General features: G+C 46.9%; 1 protein-coding gene across 4 annotated transcripts in view; it reads left to right on the forward strand.

Annotated features, from left to right (window-relative positions):
• Window positions 1–26,734, forward strand: part of MIB2 (MIB E3 ubiquitin protein ligase 2) — a 725,636-nt gene that overhangs the window by 210,655 nt on the left and 488,247 nt on the right. For all 4 annotated transcript variants that reach the window (XM_069610141.1, XM_069610142.1, XM_069610144.1 and 1 more), the window contains 3 exons: window positions 522–693; window positions 8,926–9,032; window positions 10,103–10,297. In XM_069610141.1, coding sequence (XP_069466242.1) covers window positions 522–693; window positions 8,926–9,032; window positions 10,103–10,297 — 474 coding nt within the window. The remainder of the gene's footprint in view (window positions 1–521; window positions 694–8,925; window positions 9,033–10,102; window positions 10,298–26,734) is intronic.

Here is a 26,734-nt window from a genome sequence, read left to right on the forward strand (position 1 = left end):
AATCCTGTTTTCGTTTGACCATTCTTTGTAGTTGGGCAGTGATTCTAGCCTTCACTTGTACTTTCATAGGTTGGTAGCGATTGAATGTCCCAGTTGACACGTCTGCACAGCTTTGTAGGGATTCCAGATTCTGGTTGAGTCATCTTCACAAGTGAGTAGTGATTCTGGATTCAAGTTGACATACCTTAGTGTGTACAGTTCTGTGACTGTTGGCACATTGCGATAGCTTTGCATTGTTTTTTGGTCCCAACTGGTATTTCTTCATATATGGCATGGGTCACGAAACCATTACAATTCGGGAAGGTATATTACGTGAGACTTGTCTATCATTGCCAACAAATTAGGGTGCACCTTCTGAAAACTACTGCAAGCCCTACCGAGCAATGCCCCTGCATGCACTTGGACCCTCAGTCTCTGTTAAATTATAATGCATCGTCATTTTTCGTGGGGGAATCATAGATTCCAGTGGATCCGTATTTGTGGCTTGACAGCGGTTCTGTTTGCTCTTTCATCTGCTGCAGGTGTCCGCCACCCCAACATTATCTGTGACTGCTGCAAGAAGCATGGCATTAGAGGAATGCGCTGGAAGTGCAAAGTCTGCTTCGACTATGACCTCTGCACGCAGTGCTACATGAACAATAAGCATGATGCCTCCCACGCATTTGAGCGCTATGAGACGGCCCACTCCCGGCCGTGAGTACCCATTTGCTTTTTCACGTAGTGGGGGTAAAAGGTCTGTATATGAGCAAATGATCCCACCCAAAGTTAAATCTGTCCTTCAATTTATTTCTGCCCACATTCTTTCCCAGAATCCTCAAGACTGTCCATTGGACATATGAATCCAAATTACTTTACATCCCAAATAATGTAAATGCACCTTTTACTCCTCAACCCAAGATGTATTCCAGCACCAATCCTGGCATATCGAGGGTTGGTTAATGAATTTCATGAGATATGAAAGACTTAAAAGGACCAGGGACAAATCTAGGATGTGGCAACAGTAGACCGCACAGCTAGGGAATGCAGCAGCTGGGGAGAAACTAGAACACCCCTAGAATAATTCAAAATTGCACCTTTACTGTGGAGATGCGGACATGTTCTCAAAATGTTATTCCACCTATAGCGACTTACGTCCTCGTACTGGCTGTACAAAATGGGTTTCTGGTAACACACAGCGCGTGTGCACCTGTTGTTTAGCAAATAAATAAATCAAGTTTTCTTATAACTGTAGTGCTGCTTTCTCATTCTCAATGCTCCTGCTATCACTGACCACCTAGAATGTTGTACTGGTGGGGGGGAAGAAGGGGCAGGTTACAAGGCCTGCACCACATGCCACTGGTATTAAGCCAGTAGTTTACTTTTTTGTTTAATGTACTCGCACATTTAGAAGATACCCTCTCCACTGCTATTTCCTGCAACATTTATTTTGACTTCTCTTTGTGACCTCTGCTGGGGTTAGATCCTCGATCATTTGCCTAATTCCACCTGTTTTCAGAGTGCGACCTAAGCCTCTATCCAAAGTACTTTAACAAGGACCAGTGCTGCTTTCCTGCCCCGCATGAACTACAATGTGTTCTGTGGGTAGCTGGGGCCCTCTAGGACAGGGATCTGCAACCTTTTGCTCTCCAGGTGTGGCTCATGCCAATATATTCAATCGGGAGGGGTCATGGCAGGTGCAGTCCAAAACATCGGGAAAGCCCAGGTTGCAGACCTCTGCTCTAGGAGCACCTTGGCAGTACCCCAACAATTCCCTTGGCAGTAACCTGAACGATTCCCTAAGTGGTGTCTGTTGGAGGCCAGTTGTAACATTTTCTGCCTTGCTACTTTGTAATCCCCTCAAAAGACTGTGAAGGCCACAAGAACTATTCTCGAATCAAGTGTGTCTGATTTGTGTCTGCAACATTAAAGCAGAGGATCAAGGCTGTAGGTTTTTCTGCCGCAATCTAGTCATTAAACTTGCTACATCAGAAAACTTGCATCAGGGATATAGACTAGAAGCAAACCTGCATCTTTGTTATATTGTCAAAAGCAAGTTATGAGCTAAATATAAGTGTGTTTTCTAAACTCTTTGTTAAATGTGTATTATGCTTTCAGCAAATGGCCTGCTAGTAACTCGGTGTTCTGACATCTCCCAATCCTGTTTATTCTGTGTGGGCTATGGTATAGGTGTGGGATATGGCACACATGTACTCTGGTCCTCACAACCTGCCTACAGGAGAGCTACACAGGAAACATCCCAGTGGCCACAAAGGTGCAACAGAAAACGGAATTTGAGATGTGATACACCTCCAGGGAAATCACGTGAGCATTTGTTGTGCTGACTTGGCTGAAATGGGCGATCAGCAAGGTTGCGCAGTCTGCCTCCCTTTGCCTGTATTTGTGGAGACAGAAATGTATCTATTTCGAAAGCCCTGTTGTCCTCTATTCTTCCTACAATGGGAGTTAAAAAAAATTGATTGCTCTAATTCCCTGTCCCTCAGCCAACCTCCTGTCCCCACACCCCTTGCTTCACTCTTCACTTATCTGCGGGACACCCCTGGAATCTCCAACACCCACTGTCTTCCAACACACCACTTCTCTCCAAAGGCCGTTTGCCCTCTTCCCTTCTTCCCACTTATTCTTGGCTGTCATTCGCTTTCTTGATTGCACAATCGACCTTTCACGTGGAACATGTGCAAAATATCCATTGCTCAATCAAGAATGGGCACCCTTCTCGCTGTATCTTTATATGTTGCTCTCTATATTTGTGTCCCTTTCCCTCTGTTTTGCCCCTCACCCATAGCTTGCAACCTTGGGGTTTTCTGGCAGCAACCATAAACTCTTCCAATTAAGGCCACTGCAGCCAGATTCAACTTTCCAAACATTAGAAAAACCATCCATCTACGCCCGACATACCACTCCATAACACTTAACTGTACTCTTGAGCTCAGCACCTTGGACTACAACATATGCTTACTTCTTGTTCTTGGTCGGCCCATCTACACTTCTCCTTCCCTCAGTGATCCTCAAATTTGTGATGCACCCTTTTCAGCCTTCAGAGACTCTCATCCACCACTCCCTGCCGTAGCCACACTGGATGGCTCTTGGGATGTCTGCTACTTCTCAATAAATCCATGCATGTTCCTGTACATTTTGCTATACTTTACCTCTCTCTGCTCCTTGTCTCTTCATAGCCTATCAGTCCTCTTTAACCTCCCCTCCCGCTGTTGCTCCTTTTTCCTACTTACCCCACTTTACTGCTCTATCTATCCATCCATCCACTCCTTCTCTTCCGAGCGCTGCTCAAACTCCACATTCTAGTAATGGAAAGAGCCTCCCAAACAGTTCCACCCGCCTATCCAAACTATCCGCATTAACCATCTCTCCTACATTGTGCCTTCAGAGACACTCTTCTGTAATTTGTAAATGTGGAAATCCTTGCCTCATGTTATCAATGTTAATTATGTATTTTTTTTTTTTATGTCCTACAGTCCCAGTCCTTGGTGTATTTTCTCATTCTTACCCCTTGACCATCTTGTATATGGCACTCAAACAATGCTCTTATGTAAAAGCATCCAGCCCCAACACTGCCTCTGCTCTTTGTTATTGCCTACTTTGTACGAAATTTCTGTTCAAAATGTCACTCGATTCATCAATAAATATTAAATGCACATCTTTCCCCTCTTTAGTCCCCCTCTCTGACCCATAGGCTAGACATCTTATTACATAGATGGATTTCCCTATGTAATGCCAAGCTGGATTGCTACCACCATGAAGCACATGTAATGTGGTCTTGTGTAGCACCCTTCTGCCTTTTTTGCTGTCCTTCCTGCACCTGGCTCTGGGAGAAGAGCCAGGTGGAGGTGGGAGACTCCTATAGTGGCAAAAGCAGATGTGAAACCTGTGGTGTTGATGGGTGCAGCTCTGAAGTATCTTGCCCCCTGTGTGAAGGTCTGCTTTCTGTGGCTTTGGGAGAGACCTTGGGAGTGTTATAGGCCGTGAAGAGCCCAGAATTAGATGGACTACAGTGCTTTGGGTCTAGTTAGCCGCTGATGTGGGGATAGTGTGACAGGCTAAAGAAGAGAGGTTACTTATAGTTTGATTATTGTTGATGTCCCAATGTCTAGGTCCATGGTGTCCGTGTGGGATTTGTTACATGGCCAAGGGAATGCACAATAATTGTACAGGGCTTTTATTAAAAAACAGTCAAACATAACCATTTTGTATATAAATTGGATTAGGATGGCTAACATAAAGATTCTTGGGAAATGTAGTCCTTGAATTTAGGATTATATATGAAGAACAGCAAACAAAAAGGCATTCAGGAAGTTCCGACAGGAAGGTCTCTTGCTTAGTTATTTCTATTGTTCAGTTCTTATCTATTCTTCTGGGGACCACAATGCCTCTTCCCCACTCTCCGAGCTTAGTGCTGCGTCCACCCCCTTCTGCAATTGTCCCAAAGTTCTCTCCTAATTGGGTCTCTCCTTCGCTCTGTTACATATCCCCTCTTCCAGTGGGTCACAGTCACTTTGTCTCCCTCCCTTCACTGTAGGACACCCCTATTCTGGGCTCACATGTCTTCCTCCCCACACCCTCAGTGCAGAACACCCCTCCTCTGTGGTTTACAGGGCTCTTTTCTTCTGTTACACATCCCCTTTTCCAGGGATCAACGCCAGTCTTACTAATTTTCACCCCCTCCCTCTTGAGTATCTTTCTTCTAGTTTTAAGGCCCTCCCTCACTGGAGCACACCCATCTTCTGAACTAAAGTGGTTCCCATTCTCTGGTGCTCTCCAGCTTTCACAACCAACTCCTCTACTCTGCGCCAAGCCCAGAGACACTGTCTTTGATTCTTAAAGACCTCACCATCTTCCCATTAGCTGAGGCTTACTTTCAAATTGATTGGAAAATTGGTTACCTATTCCGAGCCATGGGAAAGAAGTCTTAGAAATGAGTGCTACCGTTTTGGATTTTGTCCACTCTGTTTCAGTGCAAAAGCTGATGTTTGTTTGCTGGTCTGCTTCTCTTTTGCCTCCTGGCTGTTCTCCTACCAGAAAAATCGTTTGGAGGTTTCAGTGTTTGAAAGACCATCACAAGCGACAGGAAAACCTGTAGTAAGAGCCCATCTGTGCAAAATCGTTTTTCCTTTTCGGTAGAGGGAAGGGATGATTTGTCTCCTTAAATGCTGCCCGAGAGGGCGAAAAAGTGTTATCCTTCACAAGCATTGCTATCAGTAGGAGGGGTGGGGGTGGAATTAGGTAAGGTTTTTCCCCTTCAAGGATCCACACCTGCTGTCTAAGGGGTCTTTCTGAATGGGCTGGTGTTTCCTGTAGGGTATCTTTCACTCAGTCCCTGATAGACATTCCAGAAACCGCTTTGGGTTTTGGTGCTCTAAACACGATTAATCTTAGGAGATGCAATTCAGAATATCCTGTTTCTTTGAGACCTGGTCATTACTAACTAGCTGTTCTCTTAGGGGGTTCAGGGATGTACCGCCTAATATCCACGGTTTGATTTAGACCCTCTCTGGCAGGGTCCTTGGGTAGAATCCTGTAGGGTTAGTTTGCAAGGACCTAGCCACCCCCAATGTGCATGAATTCTCCTCCTGGTCCCGGAAAACACTTAGCATGCTTAACTGGTTGGATTGAGTGTGCATTGTGGTCCTCTGAGTCTTACTCTCTGGCAGACAGTGGGCAGGAAACCAGGTTGGACATGTGATTTTGTCACAAGTGTAAGGTGGTCAGTGTTAGAAAGGAGTCGGTTAGTCGGGGGAGTGGGCTTCACAAGACAAAACAACCTTGTGTCCTTCATGAACTCTTACCACTGGTCTCTTGCAGACGGACCCCATTCCCTTTCTCGCGTTGCCATTCTCAGTCACGTGGTGTGTCAAGAGCTTCAGAGGATCTGTAGAGACCAGCTATCGACCTTCAAAGCTGTCTTGCTTAATGTGCGTTTGGTGTGCTGAAGATTGATTTCAAAGGCTGAGAGAGGTGACCCCATGACTTCTCCCAGGGACAGTGAAACATCCTGCAAACCTGTGCGCCCCCTGGAGCCTACTTTCCTATGGAACACAGTCACATGGAGACTTTCTGACATACATAATCTTGTCCTTGTTGAACTCGGGTCTGAGGTAAAAGGGGCCTTAGATGACTTGAAGTGTTTTGTAGGAGCACTGGTATGACAGTTCCCTGCAGTTTTGGTCCTAAGGCTCTTTATTTAGAACACAATGGGATCTGAAAGTTGGCGCTGCCCTGTTTGGGTGCGGTAGTGCCATCTGGGTAGAGTGTCTGATAAGAGTCGACTGGGGCAGCCTGCTTTAGCCATCCTGGGGAAGGAACCTTTACCTGCTTGCACAAGCTACCACTCAGAGCCGCTCAACGCTTCACAATGGCTTTCTGCAACACTTAAGAATAGGGAACCATCCTTGAAACTGCCTGCAGCCAGCACCTGCTGGACAGACTGAAGTTCAGAGATATCCTCAACCAGAGATTTCAAATTTGTTCTAGCTTCCATAGGCCTGCATGGGGATCTATTGGCTGCCATTATATCATGGTTCCACTTGACTTTCATTAGAAAAGGGGTTCACTCCAAAAACAATAGCTTGCTCCCAACAATGTGATTTTTATCCAACTGGGGAAAGGGATAGTATCGGCCCTCCTAGAAGGGGCCTTCTGTTTGGGATGTTTAGAAAAGAATTGCTTTTCTTCTTCAGAAAGTACAATATAAATCATAAAATAAATATTATAAATCATACTTTAAACTCTGTTACCAACATCAGTCTTAATTTTAATTTTTTTAATGGACAGACATTGAAAATTATCCACCGACTTGGGTGACTAAGAAAACAACAAATTAAATCAACATTCGTACCTCATTCATTCTGAATATGTATACTTACAGAGAAAGTGGAAACAATGTTGTCAAGCAAAAAAAAAGTTTACTTTATAAGTGGGATTATTTCTTCTTCCTTGTGACACCACAATCGGTGTGTCCATGGTTTTTCTAGATCGCACTTGCTTGACTGTTTCATATTCCATTTGATGTCATGTTTCGACATTTTATTTCTGTCATGTTTCGACATTTTATTTCTCGATCATCATGTTTTTCTCTGGGTCACAAAATTAAGCATGCCATCCAGAAGGGTGCGGGGTATCCCGTAGAGGGTGTATACCTGTGATCTCAATCACATCTTTGGGTTACAAGCTCCCGATAGTTGACACAGACACCAGTATAATCTGTTGTTCTCAAATGCAAGGATAACCGTCCTCTATATACCAGAGTGGTGGATGTCACTCATTTTCATCATGTAGGTAGAGCAGTCCAAGATTTATAAAGAAAACTCATGCTTCATGCAAGAGATTTCAATCTTTTGCTTATTCGCTTGACAGGGGTGTGCTTTTTTTAATGAATCTTTTTATTCAAATCTGTGCTTCATCTATAATGTAGCAGGTGTGACCAGAGAGTCCACATGGTAGAGCCAAATTGGAGCCAAATTAATTTTATACATGCTGGAGTGTGACTGGCGGAACTGCGAAAAGCAGCTCGGGCATTCATTCACACACAACGATCTCAAGCAGTCATACATTTTGAGATGGGGACCGAACTTTTATCACTTAAAAAAAAAAACAATGGTTTCCAAACATTGGCAATTATTTAAAAGGGGCAAGTAATGTCCACTGCTAGCTAAATCCATACTTCGGTTTGGACGCATAAGGATGTTTGACCTTTCATACCATCTAGCACCGGCTGATGCAATCATCATAGAAGTTCAATTATACTAACCCACCTCAGGACAAATCATTAAACTAAGAGACTTTGCACTATGTGTATGCTTTCAAATGTCCTTGCGACAAATTGCATAGGGGTTACATGAACAGACGGCTGAAAGACTGCATCATTGAGCATAAATGTGATATCCGGAACCACAGTTCAAAATCTAACATTACTCATCATTTCTCAGCATTGCACCCCAGCATCTGTCAAGTATAAGTTGGTGAAACCATCAAAACTCGCCTGCGTAATCAAGATCGAGAAGTACAATTATTTAAATGACAACAAATCTACTGGATACATCTGAAATCTGATTTTCGGGTTGAGTGAACCGATTGGAATATTTGTTTAATTGCATTTGCTCATTTAATTGTCAACTAGAATGACATTTACTTTTACCTTTCAGTTTAATCATTCTAGAATTCCTGTTTTCACCTAGCATTCTCGTTTTCCATATGCTTTATCTATGCTGATAATTTAAGATGAGCAGTCTGTTTTTTAGGATTATGTTCTCAGCAGTGACACAGGAGTAAGGACACAAATACATAGCATCAACCCACAGATCCAGGATGTAGATCTTTTGTTTGTCAGAAATTAAAATGGTTTACAGATTTCCACCACATAGTATTTGTAATTTTAATGTTATATTTATTCCAGAGCACGCTGAAAAAAGGCCAAAAAAATAATTGCATGCATTTTCTTGTTGCATCAGCCTGGCTGAAGGGGTCTGGAAGATGCGAAAAATTTGGTGTAAAAAAAGAAATTAAAGGCAGAAATATTAAATCAATGTATTTAAATTAATTTCATTTGACAAAATGAACTGAACACAACCCATAGTCTTATCAAGAAGGCACAAGCGTGCCTTATTTGCAGGATTATTTATTTCATGTGTGACTGGCGGACCCAGCCACACCGACTAGAGCCCCTGGTTTGTTTCTCAATTGGCCAGTGAGTCTCACTACCTATTACTGCAAAAGTGGCATTCACTAAAGTCCACCGTGAGGGGCTTCATGACAGGAAAGAGTAGCAAGATGAGTTACAAAGAAAATCCCTCTCCCACTAGTTTTGTGCATCTTCTTGTGTCTGAGCATCTCAAAGCTGTTATTTATAGCCCTTCCCATCCTATACTTACACAATGTTTCTCAAGTTCTTACTCTTTCTCTCCATTTATACTTCAGAGTCATATTAAGTCCACGACAGAACCTACCACGAGTTACAATCAGGGGGATCTTCCAAGGAGCAAAGGTGGTCCGTGGCCCGGACTGGGAGTGGGGAAACCAGGATGGTAAGCATAAAATACTCTGCGAAATAGCAAAGCAGAAAAAAAGAAAGACTGAGCACCATCCAAATATGTTTTTTTGCTGTTTATGGTGCGCTGTCTGTGGGCAGAGGGCGCTTTCAAATAATGCAATACGTTACGAAGTTGAGCAACACAGCCACTCATGAATGAGAACGAATGTACTTTAGATGGTTTCCGATCTCTTTCAGGTTACTTCGTCTCATTCTTGATATGTTAGTAGATTTTTTTAATGTCATACCCGTTACAGGGCAATAATGGTGGTAGAAAGGGCTGGTAAGCACTCAGGTGATGGCCCATCACCTACCTTACGCTCACCCCTGCTTCACAGATATGGTTGTCTGTGCTTGCCTCTGCATACCAATACAGTGGGAGGATCTGTGAGGTGGCTGTTTTGCCATCATTTAAAATAAAGGATATAAAGGTAGTTTAGTGTGTGTCAATGTTAACAGACAGGTGCAGATTTAAACCATGGCAAAGCCAACTCTGCCTTTCATCTTTCTCAGATAGTTCAAGAAAGTAAAAATTGTTTCTATAACTCTCCAAAAAAAATACTTTTTCTTTTGGCGTTTCCCAGAATAATGGTAATCCTTTTCATTTACCTCGAAATAACGAAAGACACAGTAACTCTACAGGTGTATGAATCGATCACCTTCAGGTTATATATCGTAGGAATATTTCTTATTACAACTAAACCAGTTCAGTTTGAAGTATTTGCCATGGAAATGTTCTACTGTTATTGTAAATTCTAATAGTGTTCTTGTTGTTATGAATGCTACTATTTAATTGCTTAATGAGAATCTAAATGTTGTCTACATTAGGACTTTAGACTACTGTTCGAAATCCTTATGGCCTAAGAACTTAGTTTGTCAACAAGAAGCATTTTCCTTTTACACTGTTTTTGTGTAAGCCCTACAAGCTGCCTTCTGGCCACTGCAATTTGTGAAATGTCATGTTATTCAAAAAATGTACTTTGCACATGGGTTTTAACATGCTGTGTCCACTGGCGTGCATTGCAGAGCCTTCAAGCTGATATCCTGCACTTTGTTCTCCACCAGGTGGTGAGGGGAAAACAGGAAAGGTGATGGACATACGTGGTTGGGACGTGGAGACAGGCCGCAGTGTTGCTAGCGTGACATGGACTGACGGAACCACAAATGTGTATAGAGTTGGCCACAAAGGAAAGGTGGACCTGAAGTGCCTCACCGATGCAACTGGGGGATACTACTACAAGGAGCATCTGCCCAAGCTAGGTGGGTGGTGTGGACCTCCTCATCAGAGAATGTTTGCTGAGCTTCATTTTGTGACAACATTCTAACATACGTTTCTGCCTAGCCTAGATTTTTCTTTAAAATTGCTGTTTTGCCTTTGTTTTTTAATTTGTTTTACATTTAAAAGTTTACATTTTTACTCCTCCCTTATCCTACCTGTTCAGCATATTAGTATTCTCATGTCGCGCCTTGAAACCCTTGTGTATAGGCGTGTTATAAATGCCAAATCATATCCTGTCCCTAAATTCTTGCGATATATTGTACATTTCCTCAGCCCGTCCGGAAAGAGGACCCCCAAGCTGCTCCTATGCCTAATCTCTGCAGTGTTCCAGTAGCATTAGACCTATCAAAGAGGTTGAGCACTCTCCAAATCAGATAATAGCCATTTATTAACTTGGCTCTCACCATCTACATTGCACAGATTGCACCAGCAGTGAGAGGATACCAAATGCTCAACAAGACCTGATCACAAGTAGATAAAGTCTGAATATCAAGTAACTTACTGAAACTAAACACGCAAAAAATGCCATCTAACCTTCTCTATGTCCCAGTAAATGTGTGCTTAAGGTGTCTGTGGTACTGTTTCCTCTGTCGTTCTAGGCAGCCTCCCTGGGGCTCCTTTAACACTCAAAGCTTTTACGGGACCTCTGTGAACGAACTGTTGACCCAACTAACTTTAAACTCTTCCCCATTGAGTCTTTTTTTAACATGTCTTCCCTATGCTATACAATGCTTTTATCTTCCCTCATTTTGCTCGAATTAACTTTTTTCATGGCGGAGAACTGTTTTCTCCTGGAAGGACTTGCTGATCCGAGGAAGCACTAAAAATGCATCTTTTGGTTTGTATGAATTATCAGGTGTCAAGAAAGATGAATTGCAAAAATTATAGTGGTTTCGAGTTCAAATATATTTTTCCTCTTCTAGAGCCAGACCCCTACTGGGAATTACTTTTTTTTACTGCCTAAAAATAATTTTACTTTCAACTGTAAAAAAACTACACCGACTTCAAAATCTTACCCGAAACCTTGTTTATTCCTCTGTGTAGTGTAGCACATCCTGCTTTTGGAATGTGGCTGTACGTTCGCACGGCACAGAACTTTGTGAACTGGTCCACGGAAAGACCATGGCTCACAGCTTCATCCTGCTATTTTTTAATTTTTTATGTTTGAGATTTTCTCTTTGGTTGACACTGCTTCTATAGTGAGCTCTGTGTTTTCAGGCATTGATTTATACAGTCTTGCTAATGGAAGTTCTCAGCATTTCGTTGATGGCAGTCTAATGGGTTGGACCTGAAAATAAAATGTATGTGGCTAAATGTAGTCGCCAGTATTAAACTACATTGATAATGGTAATTGAGTGGCTCCCAAGACACATGCGTAACTTTATTTGTATTCATGGTTCAATACATGGGACAGGTAATTTGTGATTACCGTTATATGCAGGAGTGTGTGGCATGTGCATTACACTTTCCCTATTTGCCCTCCGGTTTCTAAGACGCGTTCTTTCTTTCCCTAGCCTCCGCTCCACTTTTATGTTACTACCCTCTGGTACAGATATGCGGCTGGTTGAGGTGGGAGAAGTAGGCAAATAAGGGAAGGCTTTTACTACACCATCAAGCAGGGGTATCCTGCCACTGTCTCTCCCCAGGCTTTTCGCCATTCAATTTAGCCATCTCTGCAGGCAGCCTGAGGCTGCCAAAGTGCATAGGAAGGGAAAAGGGTATGAATTGTTTAATCTGATGAGTGAAGGAGGGGGGCACAACATGGGAAGAGCAGTCTCCTAGTTCAGCTCATCTCCACATTCCTGCTCTCTTGTTTGCTACAGAAAGCAAAATTGGAGGCATCAGAAAGTCTGTGTTGAGTGATCTTATGTCATTGTAGCTCTAGTCTTACCAGATTTCTACCACTTAGTGGGTAGCTGAAACATGAAGCTAGGGAAGCCTCTTTTGTGGGCCCTCTTTGCCTACCAGACCACACCGCTGGAGCCCTTTAAGAGCAAGTAAGGGTGCCATGGAGAAAGGCAGCACTTAGGCATATGATGCTCCACTGTATGCTGGCAGCTAAAGGGCATGAAAGTATGATCTAGCATATAATAGTTTTTGTTAGGTATATGTGACTGCTCCTGGCAGGTATCCAATGATAAAATTGCAGGAAATAATAAAGAATGAATGTACAAAGATGAACAAATATTGCCAAGAAATAAGAGTGGGTAAAAAATACCTAAAAGCAGAAAAAATATTAAAATAAAGAAAATGTAATGATTGGGGTGGGTTTTAGGTTTAAAGAAAACAGATCTAGGTTAAAATTGGGATAAAAGGGAGGCAGACAAGGAAGGTTTAGGAGGACAAGGGGTAAGAGGTTCGGGGGGGGGGTGACCCCCCAATAATAGGTATTATTACAATGTGCACTGTAAAAGACGTTTCAATATATTTTCATGCAATATTTATTACACTTTGTAATTGTACGTCACTGTTCCTCAATAATATCTGTGAACCCTTCTGGCATATGTTTGCAGTACTTCTGTTCGTTTATTAAGGTGCTTTGAGCACTACATGACACTCTGTGTCCCCTTCAGCGCGCTTATTTAATAATTAGACGGTGGCAGGATGGACAGATGGCTTTGCTCTTCTCTGTAGTTACCAGGAGGGAGACTGACCCCCAGCTTGGTAACAAGAAGTCCCTTAACCTTTTAGTCTCTCATAATGGCAGACTTGGTTGAGCAGTGAAGGGCATCTTTTGGGATGGTGATGAGGTTGTTAAGGTACAGTTTAACACAGCATTCAAAAGCGATTTTACGCACAAAGTTGTTATGAAAATTAGATTTTGATCTTCAATGGACATATTTGTGATGAAGGTACAAGTAAGTAAAATTGTAATAGCAAGAGTCTTTTAGTCTTCAACGGTAATGGCACTTGGGGTCACTGTGAATGTCCAAAGTTCAATGGGTACTGTGATAGGTTGAGCACTAAGCCACAGAGTATGGTTCAAAAAACTATATTTGTTATGCCCTACACGGTAGGGTTGGGTTAATGCCTACCTTTCCTAGGGATGTAGCTACAATGTTGATGGTCTGATTAAACAATGTGAGGGCCGGGATAACTAAACAAAGTGAGGGTCTTCTACCTCCCTTCAAATGTCCCTGGTTCTGATGAGGCCTTGTCTCGGCTTGAGGCGTCCTAATTGAGAAACTAAAATTATTCAATATGTGGTCAACAAACGCAAAACCCAATTCTTGATAGGCTCTTCTGGCTTCCCCACTCTAAAACCGAACGATCCATGGCTTGGCTGAAATAGTAGTCCAATACCTACCCTGAAAAGTTATTCACTAATCTAATCTCTTACAATATTTTTGAAGGGGAAAGACTTGGTCTGGTACTCCAGGAGTCTGCTTTTCTCTCAGCTTCTTAGCCCTTTCTCAGGCTTCTAGTTTGGATGGTTCCATTCATCTGGAAATCTGACGGCTTTTTCCCAGGTGTCTTTTTGGAATTCAAGAGCCCTAGGATGGCCCGATTCAGATGCCAGGTTGTAGTCTTGTCACCACCATTATGAAAGTGGTTTGGGCAAGGAGCACCAGCTCACAAGGTTCCACCCTTGACCGCCTCCCCCGATCTCTTGAGCTCCGGGGGCCTCCTGGGACCTGCCTAACGGTCTCCGACTGCTTGGTCCTCCAGGTAATCTATCGCTGCATTCCCCAGATGCTTTGGTTTCGCTCTAATTTCTCAGCCTCATATGATCTCACATCCGGCTTCCTCCATGTAGCAGTTATGCCATCACCTTGCTTTATTGGGGGATTCTGATACGGTTCCCAGACCAGCCCTTAGTTAGATGGGCACACCTGCCTTCTTGGGCGCGTAGTTCATTCACTCCTTCTCTGCTTCAGTTTTACAGGATTGAGGAATACTGCATTCCGAGAGCACAATACAATCCTGATGCTGTGGCAACTTCCATCATAGCAAAATAGGTGATGGCTGGAAGGTTTAGAATTAAATTTAACCGCTGGCATCGATGAGGGCAGCCCTACAGATCATCGTTCTTCACATGCCAAGCCTTTATAGAAAGGGTTGGGCTTGGCCCTGCCACAAAAAGGGCATTTCAGCCCAAACTGCTTGGTCACATCCTTTCTGTACGAGACCACAAGCAACCTTCCATGCCACACATAGGTCCAATATTAAGAATAAGGATCAATCTTATGGCGGTGCCCAGATTTGAAAGTTAGAAAAGTCAGTTCCCTGTATTCTGTGGTTCTTCCGCCACTGTTCTGGTGGTGACAGTAAGGTGCTTCAGGCAATCAGGATGATGGAAGACCCACTGGAAATGGTGCTGAACCAGAGGAGCGAGAACTTTTTTTATGCTACAGTACGATGCAGCTGTGCTCTATGGCTGGCCATGGTATGGTTCGGTAGCGTTGCTGTCCAGTGATCACATTTCAGGTAAAGAACCGACTCCTCTGAGTCTCAAAGAAACGTGTTCTTTGTTTCAGTTCTTCAACAGTATGACTTGGGCTCTACCTATTACCGCCTGTTTCTGACTGGCACATGTAGGATTGAGCAGCAAGGCTGCAAGTGGAGCAGGAATCATTTGAGTGTTTTAACCCAGCTGTTACCACAAATGTAATGGACTGAAGCATCAGTCTTCCGGTTTCCTCCCTTTCCTTGAAGAGTCCTATAAACGCAGACACCATCTGGGTTTTTCTGCAAGATGGTGGCATTATGATTTCTCTAAGCCCTATGTGTTGACCAGAGAAACACCAACACACACACACCTAGGTTTTAGGGCTTCCCCTTAGATGCTTGATGTTTCCTGGGGTAAACATGTTAGAGCAATTAAAGGAGCAGCACTTCTAACTAGAAAACTGGCTAGTGAAAGGGTACACTGTAACATAAAATAACATACAATTGGAGAATGTCCACTCAATAAATCGATACTAATATAACTATGTAGGCTTTTTGCAGCGGGACAATGCAGTGCATTCCATGTAAGTAACCTTTTAGGGCAGTGACCTCTTCAAGTAACTACATTTTTAGGGATTCTTTTTCAGACCAAAAGTCAAATGTTCTAGATGGGGGTCATCCAAAGTATTTTTTTTTTTTTTAATTCTTTTTATTTGACTTGACAGCACAACAAAAAAACAGAGGCAGCCACATGGCACCACGCTAAGAGCAAGCAATGCGAATGATAAACAGTACATATTGAGTAGAATGAAGCATATTGATAAAAGGCAATATACAAAGTATTGATACATACACCAAAACGGGTCACCATCTATGGGGAACAACCTGGGGAAGTAGAGGGAGAAGTTGATGGTGAGGCCATGGCAGAGATATAGTCTCGGAATCTCGGCCAGATATCCCTCGGCCTAGAGTGTGGATGCTGCATCGCGTTCCAGGACTGCTCAGTGTCGTGAGCCCATGTGACCGATCTGAGCCATTGTGTATAGGTAGGCGCTCTAGGGCGGAGCCAACAAAGTAATATACAGCGAACTGCCAGTAGCATGCAGAGACCTGCCAGTTTCTTAGAATCACGGGGTAACTGAGGGAGGTCATTTTATAAGCAGTGCAGTGGGGTGGGGTGGGGGGTGATCGAGTGCTCCAGAATGTCGCAGTGTAGAGCAAATTTCTAGCCAAAATTGGGACAGCGGGGGACAGAGCCACAACGTGTGTATATAGGAGGCTTGATCTGCGCCACACCTGGGACAGGAGGGGGGGGTTGGTGTTAAACATGCAATGGAGTCTCATAGGTGTATGATGATACCTGTGTAAGATTTTGAACTGGATGAGTTTAAATCTAGTTTTGTAGGAGACCTCGTGGGTACGAGCGCACACCCGAGACCACCTCTCATCGGTCTCAGAACCAAGGTCCTCTCCCCATCTGCATCTGAACTCGATGAAGTGGGGGGCCGCTCTAGTCTGTAATAAGCAGTAGAGCCTCAACACCTTGCCTCTGAAGGAGAGATAGGAGCAGAGCTCCTCCACTATAGGTTCATCAGGGGGCAAGGCGGGGAAGTCTGAATATCTGGACTTGAGATGTTCGTGGAGTGAAGAGTACTGTAGCCACACCGAGGGTCGGCGCCTGAGTGAAGGAGGAAGGTCGGACCATTCTATAAAGTTTCCCTGTTCAAAGGCATCGCGCAATGTCAGGAAGCCAGCATCGGCCCAGCCGGTGACCACTGAAAGTGGAATGTGTGGGACATCGGGGAAGAAGTTCCACAATGGCAAATCGCAGTGGAATGGGTGGGGTGTGTCGACCATGGACCAGAATTTGGTCAGAGCCAAGGATGTACTGGCTACAGGATTCGCAGAGTTTGAGTCAGGGGGGATTGGTTGGAGGACTAGGGATCCAATCACTCGGTCACAGACAGTTAGCTTCTCGAGGCGAACATGTGGGGGGGGGGGAGGGAATCAATGGTATTGAACCAGTATGCAGCAAACTGTGATTGGGCCACCACCCAGTATCTGATAAAATCGGGTGCGCTGAAACCGCCCAATGCCTTAGCAGCGGTCAGTGTGGATAATTTGAGGCGGACGGCCCCAGAGTGCCAGAGGAAGGTGTTACATAAGCTGCGCTGTGTTTGGAAAAAAGTATCCCCGGGCCACAGAGGCAGATTGGTGAATTGGTACAGTAATTGAGGTAATACAATCATTTTGAGTATTCCAATTCTGCCTGCTAGCGAGAGGGGGAGTTTAGTCCAGCTGGAGGTTTTAGCCTCCAGGTTAGTTAGGTAATTCTGGTAGTTGTCGTCGCGCAACAGTGACGTGTGCCGGGAGACCACCACCCCCAGGTAGGTGAAACTGGAAGGAGACCAGTAGAACCCATGTAGATCGGGGGGGGTGGGCTGTGTCGAGTCTGTGAGTGGAAATAATGTAGACTTGGAGCAGTTAACCTTCAAACCGGATATGTCCCCAAATCGAGCCACATCTGTCAGTATAGGGGAAAGATTGAGTTCAGGGGATCGAACATACAGCAGGGCATCGTCAGCATAGAGGGAGACTGTCGGCCTGGCCAGATGTGCGCAACCCCCTGTGCGAGTGGGATTGCCGAATCATATCAGCGAAGGGCTCCATGGCTTTACCGAAAATGAGTGAGGAGAAGGGACATCCTTGGCGTGTACCTCTAGATATCTGGAAGGGGGGAAGAGTATCGGTCTTCCTAGGGACCTTGGCTGACGGGGCAGTATAAAGGAGCTTTATCCAGGTGCGGAAGTTAGGGCCGAATTTGCATTTCTCAAGGACACACCACAGGTATCTCCATGAGACTGAATCAAATGCCTTCTGCATGTCCAATGTAGCTGCCACTGCCTGTGTGGCCGGGTCGATTCTGCTGATTACATTGAAGAGTCTCCTTAAATTTAGGGAAGTGGACCTACCGGGGACGAAGCCGGCCTGGTCTGGGTGGATAATGTGGGACATGTATGGGGTTATGCGGGTGGCAAGTAGTTTGGCAATTATTTTGATATCGCTATTACTCAGCGAGAGGGGTCGGTATGAGCTGCACTGCGTAGGGGGTTTACTAGGTTTAAGGAGCACTGTAATCAATGCCTCCCGGAGGGACGGTGGAAGTATGCCCCTGTCGCACGACTCCTCCCATAGGGTCACTAGGTGCGGCGCTAGTTGGGCCTTGTATAGTTTGTAGAAGTCCATCGGGAGCCCATCTGGGCCGGGAGCCTTCCCGATGCCAGTGACTCGATGGCCTCCACAATTTCCTCTAGGGTGAAGGGCCTCTCGAGGGAGGCGCTAGCGTCGGTTGACAGGACTGATAAAGGGAGGTTCTCTAAATAGGAATCGATTTCGGATATCTGGGATCTGTCAACCCCTGAATACAGGGAGGTGTAGAACGAGAGGAACTCAGAATTGATGTCTTGGGGGGAGGTGGCGAGTGTGCCATCCAGTCTAGCAATGGCCGGTATGTTGGGGGCACTGAATTTGCGGCGCAGCAGTCTAGCTAGCATTCTGTAGGCCATTCACCCTCGCCGTATTTCCTCGCCGATCTAGGCGAGTCCAGGAACTTAACCTCGCGCTCGGCAAGGCAACGGAACCTGTCCAGCTCAGAGCCCAGCATCGCTAGGGTAGCCGGGGAGTGATCCACAGCGTATTGGGATTCGTAGGCGGATAGGGCTGATTCGCTGGTAGCGATGTCGGCACGGATGCCCTTCAGGATGCCACTGCTCTTGGAAATGGCGAGCCCTCTCGTGTGTGCTTTGAAGGCTTCCCAGAGCACAGCTTGTCAGCAGAGCCGACAGAATTTGTTAATCTCAAAATATTCCTCGATGGAGGATTCAAGCTCGGAGGCAAAAACCTGGTCGAGAAGCGCGTGAGGACTCATCCTCCACTGTCTTGTTTTGTTGGCGTCTAATCCCCAGTTTAAGGAGATAAGTACCGGTGAGTGGTCTAATAGTGTTCTGGGGAGAATGGCTAAGTGAGTTACGCATCTAATCAGTACGTCTGTGACAAGCCATCTATCTATTCTAGAGTGGGAATCATGCACTGAGGAGTATGTACAGTCCTCAGGATACATCAGACGCCAAGCATCCACCAATGCCAGGCGGGGGAGCGAGGTCAGGATAGAATATGCTGCCCTAGACAGTTGGCGAGGACGAGAACCCGATCTATCCAGGGTGACATCTAGTATCGTATTGAGGTCCCCGCCCCATAAGATAGGAATCAGGGAGTAGCTCTCAAGTAGAGTGGCCAGGTGAAGGTAGAAGTCGGGATCATCGACGTTGGGACCATAAATGTTCAGGATGACTATCTCCTGATGCTGTAATATACCAGTGATGAACACAAACCTTCCAAGTGGATCTATGTGGGAGTGCTGACACGTAAACTTCAAACTTTTATGTATTAGGGTGAGGGTGCCTCAGCTCTGAGGGGAATAGTTAGTGTAATACCTCTGGGGGGCCCCATTGCTTGGTGAACCGTTCACATTGCTCCGAGCGAGCGTGTGTTTCCTGTAAACATAGGATCTTCACTCTGTGGCGTTCAGCGTGGAGCTGAATCTGTCGCATCTTTTTATAGTTGCCTAATCCCCTGACTTTCCAGCTCATAAAGGTCAGGGTAGTGTCAGCCATATTTGAAGGGGTGATGGTGGAATAAGTAAAAGTGGATTCTAGTGAAATGAAAGGCGTGTACCCTAGGTGAATGCGGTCGCCTGACTACATATATAAATTGATTGGGCGCGGTGCCTCTGGAGACTGTCAAGACTTTAATGTTCCCTTCCAACCCCCCAGCCACATCCCTCCGCCACTCAGAGGGATGAAACCCGAACAAAACCAAAACAACCATAAACTTTTAGGCATCAACGCCTGGGGGTCTGTTAGCAGCCGGGCGATGGCGTGCCGGACTGGGAAGAGCGTAATGAGTTATGCTATGTAGTAGGATAAAGCAGGGCGTTTAGAGTGGGTGCGGGGTACATCGGGACCAGGTCTATAAGCAGAGGACCCATGGGAGAATGGGGTGCGGCCATGTGCCTCGACACAGCATCAAAAGAGTTGGGTGTGGTCCTAGACCGGGGGAGCCAGGGTCCCGGGGCATAATCACAGAAGTGGCTGGGATGAAGTGCTGGGTAGCTCTGAGTCGGGGACCCAACAAGAAACGGATATTACAGTCTGCGATGCAACAGCATGGCGCGAAACATCACCTACACAGTTTTGGGGGGGAGGGGGGGATGACCAGACTTTGGACATACTGCAGCAAATAGTTGGCCTACCAGGCAGGGGAGTGGTAACAAGGTGGTAATTTAGGAGCAGACTCTTCCTGCACCTGCCATTGTAGAGGTGGCAAGCCAGACACAGGAGGAGCCTCACTGAGCAGCAACGTTTACATACCCTCTTACAGAGTCCATATAGCCGTTGGTGTGGGACTATTTTGCCCTGCCACCAGTAAAGATCATCCGAGGAGACTAGTCTTCTGCATAGTAGAGTGCTGTGGGAAGAGCGTAAAGCGGGGTAGAAAGGAAAGGACCAGCACTGGGGCTGCTGGGAAGAACGTCATGAGGAAGGATTAATGTTTGCAAGTGGCACAACATTATTGTCCAGGTGTAGGAGCCCCAGGCAGAGCCTGGTAATCGACCCAGCTACCCTTTCGCCCTCCAGCTGTGATGAGGGCGAAGGTCATACTACTTCCCAGGGCCAGGTAGCAGCATGCTGGAGACATCTGGCATGTCAAGCCAAAACCTCCAGACCTGCACATTCAACTGTTGCCAGCACCACCCCAACAAGAGGTTGGGGGACCATGAACCACTGGCAGCCCCTGCATTTGACAATGCCTCCTGGAGTGCATTGTGAGGCATGCAGGGGCATATTTAATTTATTATGAGCAGTCTGTTAGGCAGAGCTGGACTGCTGGACTGCCCAGAAGTGCTGGCCAACTGAGGCACATGGAGCTCCACTATCCTTCCCTCCTCTATGTTCTTGTACAGAAAGAAAGGAATGAGACAGTCATGTGGATGGGGATGAGGCTCACCTCCTAGGGAGACTACACACACACACACACACACACACACACACACACACACACACGCACGAGCGGAGTGGCAGCAGTTTGTGGGAGAGTCCAAGAACTTTAGTGGGTGTCTGCTCCCAGTTAGCGAACCTGAGAACCTTCAGTGGAGGTTGCGTTCTGTGAGAGAACTTGAAAACCTTAGTGGTTGGCTGTGCTTCGTGGGAGTGCTCGAACATTTGGCAAGCGGTTAATGTGATGCTGCAACAATACTAGGATTCAACAACTTTACTCGCAGAATAGGCAGGGACATATGCATTACACTAACTGGTCAGGGCTTCAGTTGCTACTTCACTTTTCTTTTTCTCAACCATGCTCACACCATTTAAACAATCCCGCTCCAGGTTTTGCTTTCTTGAGATGTACTGATAACCTATTGCCGTCCTCCTATAAGCTAATGTGTTGGCTATCGCTAGATGTCATTTCATAGTCTTAAGCAATTAAGTCACTGTTCATGTTGTCACTGTTCATGTTTTATAAATGTCAATTGTTCAACCTGCGCCACTGCATCTCTTTCCCACCAGTTAAAAACAAAAATCCTCAGCCGTGCTACAAACTGTGACTGCACACCTGTGTGGGGAGGGGGCAGCTGAGCTATTCATCAGCAACCAGCACAAGTGTTACTGGCCAGATTGACTGCTTGTTGTACCAACACTGTACTGGGTCTTCATTCCTTCCGATCTGTTAAGAGTCCAATCAATAGGCATGAAGCATCTTTGCAGCTGCTGGTCCTTTGTCTGTTCCTGTAGACACGTCTTTATTCTACATGCTTGAGTCACTGAGGAGGGTGTCTCGCATCATCTCCTTCCTGTAGCCTTCTCCTACACTTCTCAAAATGCTTTCAGGCGGTGTCCATAGTCTTCTAGCCTGGTCCTTCCTAAGCTTGACAATCCTATTGTAGTTGGGTATATTTTGGCTAGTGGATGTCTCCTTCTGTTTGCGACCACTGCAGCAAAACATCCTTGCACATTTGAACACTGTCTCTTCCTTGTCATATTTACTGCATATCCTCCTCCTCCTCCTCTCCTCACACATTGTTGGGTAAGATTTTAACTTTAGTGCTAAATCTACCTCACTTGTGAGAACCCCAGAACTTTTTGCTGGACTGGTAGATTATTTTTCCCTGTACGTCAATGAGTGGGAACCTTTTTCCACACTCGCAGATCCTTTTACTCTTTTTACGGGTGTAATTTTTAAGACCCTCCATAGTGTACTTTTAATTTATTTTATCCTCTTTGACAACTTTTGTTATATACCTTTTTATTCTTAAAACTACAGTTCCCAAGGGTGCAAAGAATATCTGTATCCCTTATACATGTTTTTAGGTGAAACCAGCACACCCCACCTTATGTGGAGTGCTGGCGAGATACGATGTAGCCTCTTTCTCACTAGCACTCTAACAATGCTGTTACAGGGACAAGCTTACCTTAAATGGCTGGTGGCAGTGAACCTTTTTACAAATTCGATGCACCTTTACCACAGGCTGTATTAGCTACGGTAAAGTCACCCATGGGTGCCCATTTTACCAAAGTGGACCCGGTCTTCTTTTTTAGCACTTCTTGTCCCTTCCTGGATCTTCCCCTGTCCTTGTGATTTTGATCTTCGGTGGGAGACCTCGGTCATGCCCAGGCAGCCTCCAGAGTTTCTGTCTGTGAAGGCAGGAAGCGAGGGAGGAGTCCAAAACTCTGCAGCCCTTTGTCTTCCATCCTGACTTAGAGAATCCATTTTAAACTGGGAGTATGGCCGTCCTGAAAGGACTGCCAACCCCCCAAGTTGGAATGTTGCAAATCTGTTTGGTTGGCTGGGTTCCTGCATAAAAGTCTAATCCTGGACGCTGAAGAAGTAGTCGACCACTGGACCTGAATCCGAAGAGGAAGATGAAGAAAACGCAGCCGAGACGATTTCTAGCGACCGGAGAGCCTGCTGTGTAACCGGAGCCTGCTGCTACCCTTCCTTCAAAGCGACCAGGGGACTCCGAAAAACACGACCCGACTCCAGAGCCTTCTGAGATTCCCTAGTCTCAAGAAGACCTGCATTTTGAGCCATCCCACATCGTGCTGCGACCTTGCATGGCTGCAATACCCCAATACCATGGGACCCCAAGCAATTGTGCGGGGGAGGGTTCTATGTTATTTGAGAGACAGCCAGTCTACATTTTGGTTGACTGGAATTCAACATTTTTTTCAATGGGGGCGTTTCTGATGCCTCCCCTACCCCACTGCCACCCTACACACACACGCACGCGCACACACGTTTATTTGGTTAATTCAAGTAAATGTAGTCAACCAAAATGTAGACTATCAAAACCTATTATGTCGACCAGCATACTTTGAGGAAGCACTGCTGCCTTGCATCACAGGGGTACAGGGAGTAGAGCTTGGTGTCTCGCGTCCAAGCATAGCTTGGTATTTTTATTACGGACCAGTGCTGGTATGCTGATTGTTTGAGGAGGGATGCACTTCAGACCTTTTGACTTATTCACATGTCTACGCATGGTGCTGTTGCAAATGGTGCGGACCAGATGTGGTGCCCAATTTAGTCTCTGCCTTTTCTTGGTAGGCCGCTTTCCTACAGGGTTTGTAAGTGGCTAGATTTGGTTGCTGTTTATTCTGTCGGACATACTGCCACACATTTGACTTTCATTGTGGGCTAACACTGAGGTTGTGCTCATCTTGGTGTTCTGGTGGTGGTGTTCTAGGTGCCAAGTTACAATGTGATTTGTTTTCTGATCTGTGACAGGAAGGTTGTTTCTCGAAGAGTCTGTAAACATGTGAAGGGTGAGCCATCTATTACTACTGCAGCCTCTATATCTGCGGTAATATGCGCTATCCTGCTCTATTTCACTGTTTTCTAGCATCAACACGTGTTGCTGCCTGGACTCGGATGGATTGTAATTTATCTTAATTATCATCAATGTCGTAATTATTCAATCTATTGGTAGATGGGGGCGGTGGAGATGCAGAAATTGTATTCTCAGTCTTCACTCGCTGTCCAACAACCCATGTGTTCTTACCTGATCTTTCATAGATAAGTACAACAAATATTTATTTCAGATTTCTCCATTTCTCCAGCATGGGGTCTGGCATGGATTCACATGCTCATGAATATTCCCCGTCGTCGGGCTGGGAATCCGCGGTAAAGAAAAACTCAGTATCAGTTTAGTTTCTGATCTGTCTTTCGTAGTAGTAACCAATCACTGATCTCTGCGTCATACTGACCACAGCCAATGACTGCCCTCTACCTAAGCCCCGCCTCTGGCAGCCATGTTCAGATTTTTACCGCACGTTCAAGTGTTGGGATCCTCGTGCTATTGCTCTCGAGCGTTGGTGCTATTTTTTCACGTTTTTTTCTCAAAAACTTCGATTTTTCGGTCAAAAGAGCCTCAAGCTCCACCGTTTCTTCATCCGATCAACGGGGACCCGTGTCGGATTCGTCTATGCCCCTCAAGGGTGAAGATTTCGTCGAGCCACGCTTTTGGAGGACTCCAGAAGTTTCTCAGGCCCATCTCGGACATGGCCCAGGAGAAGGGAAGCTCGACGCCCGGAAAGCTGTTCAGGGTCTGCCCTGGATGCCAGCTTCAGAATGTCTTTAAGGAGGACGAACACTCCTTTTGTCTTTACTGCCTACATGAGGACAAGACGCACGTGGAGAAGGACTGTGCGTTTTGCGGCAATATGTCGGAACGGACCATGAAGGACCGCCATCAACGTCTCGCCAACTGCTGGAAGAGAAGAGCCCGTCAGGCGAGAAGAAGAAGTCCGAGCGGTCTTCTAAGACCTTTGAGGACGCCCCGGCGTCGGGGGTCCAACACAAGGCCAAGCACCGCGAGCCCGCTGGCACCAGGAGCGCCGAACGGTCGGGCTCTACGGGCGCCAGGCAGGGCGCATCCTCCCCGGCACCATCAACCACGAGCCAACGCTCTGGTTCTGGTAAGAGGAAGGCCGAGCACCCGGCAAAGCTCCTGGAGAGGCCCCGGTCGAGCTCGAAGGCCCCATCGGAGGGAGAGCGAGGCAGTGACCCTCCCCCCAAGGAGAAGGCGGTGAGCGCACCTAAGGTGGTGAAAGCCTTAATCCATCCGGCCAAGGCCTCTATCGAGACAGTCGCGGCGGCCCTGGCTCAGCCTGTGGAGGCTACACCAGTGGTGGCGACCTCGGGGCTCAGTCTTCCTGCCACCTCGGAGGGAGTCCTCTTTTATGCACATCGACAGGACCCCCGTGAAACCTCCGACGGAGAAGAAAAAGGGGGGGGGAAGGAGGTCGTTGTGGATTCGGCCTCAACCTCTGAGGAAGAGCTGATCGAAGTCTTAAGCCACGGCGTTGGCGTGGAAGAAGACCAGCCCGTCGGGAGGGACCCCGACGAAGGAGACGACGATAACGTCGAGGGTGCTGACGGGGCCCCTGACCGCCCATCGGACTCCCCTCAACCAGTGCCGCAAGACAACTCGGCGGCCATTTTGTTGGCTATACAGTCCTTATGCTCGGAGATAAGGACGAGACTGCCGTTACCACCAGCGGAGGAACCGCTCCCGACGGGGGACCCGGAGCCAGGCCCTTCTGGGAGCCCTCCCCCTAAGAGAAGGATTCATCCTCCACCTCCTTTTCAGCCATCGCGCCCTGTTCAGCCCTCCTCCCCGTCCACGACTCGTGGGGATGATACGGGGACGATACGGGGACTGACACGGCCGCGATGGGTACGGACGATGAGGTTTACGACGAGGATCTGCCGTCGTCACCTCCCACCCGGGCTTCCCCGCCCGACGAGATTGGATCGTTTCACTCCATGATCGCCAGGGCATCCAAGCTTTTCCAGCTCTGCCCGGAAGAGAAGAAGGAAGGTTTCCTTTATCAATGGCGCGAGGCCAAGAGGAAGACGGTCCTCTCCGTACCTCTACTGGACGATATTTGGGATAAGGGCCTCGCCCTCCTCAAGAACCCATCCACGACGCCGGCTAGAAGGGATCGGTACGAGAAGAAGTACCGGGTCCCGGACGCGGCCCCCTTGTGCCTTCGGGCACAGCCGACCCCGGACTCGGTCGTCTCCGCGGCGGCCAGGAAGAAAGCGGGGGGCGCGGCTTCTACGTCGACCTCCCCGCCGGACGGCGAGGGAAAGAAATTGGATACGATGGGACGCAGAGTCGTCTCGTCTGCATCGACGACGATTAAGGCGGCCAACGCCTTGGCTATCGTAGCCCGCTACGACAGGGAGTTGTGGTACAAACTGGCCCCCCTGCTGGACTTCCTATCGGACGACAAGAGGGCGGATGCCCTAGAGATCTTGCAGGAAGGAGAAGTGGCGTCGGACCACGCCATTACGATTGCGACGGACATCGCTGACACTGGATTTCGCCAGTTGGGCAACGGCGTGTGCCTTAGGCGGCGTGGATGGCTCAAGGCTACTGACTTCCGTCAGGACGTGCAGACCAGAGTCTTGGACATGCAGTTCGACGGAAACAACCTGTTTGGGAAAACAGTGGACGATTCCCTTCAAGCCATCAAGGCAGACACGGAGACGGCCCGGGCTCTTGGGGTTCTCCAGCAACGGTGGCCGCCCTTTCGGAGCGGCGGAGGCAAACAGGGTGCCTCCAAAGGTTCCGGCGGCGGATTTTCCACCTACCGTCAAGCGGCCCGTTCGTCGTCGCAGGAACCTTACAGGGTACGAGGCAAGTCAGGCGGACCCCGCCGTCGTCGCCAAGGAGGACAAGGCGGCAAAGCCTCGTCGAAGCAGGACTGAACCGGCCGTGGGGTCGGGCCCCCACCGAAGCACCCCGGTGGGAGGCCGGCTGGCGAGCTTCGTCAGCGTGTGGGAGTCCATCTCCACCGACCGTTGGGTGCTGGATGCCCTAGCCCAGGGTCACGCGCTCCAGTTTCTAAAGAGGTGCCCGCGCGTCCCCCCTGTGGCCAGGAAAGAACATCACGTCCCTCAACTTC

This window comes from Ambystoma mexicanum, chromosome 8 (genome assembly GCF_040938575.1).
Source record: "Ambystoma mexicanum isolate Mex_15411 chromosome 8, UKY_AmexF1_1, whole genome shotgun sequence".
Lineage (NCBI taxonomy): Eukaryota > Metazoa > Chordata > Amphibia > Caudata > Ambystomatidae > Ambystoma > Ambystoma mexicanum.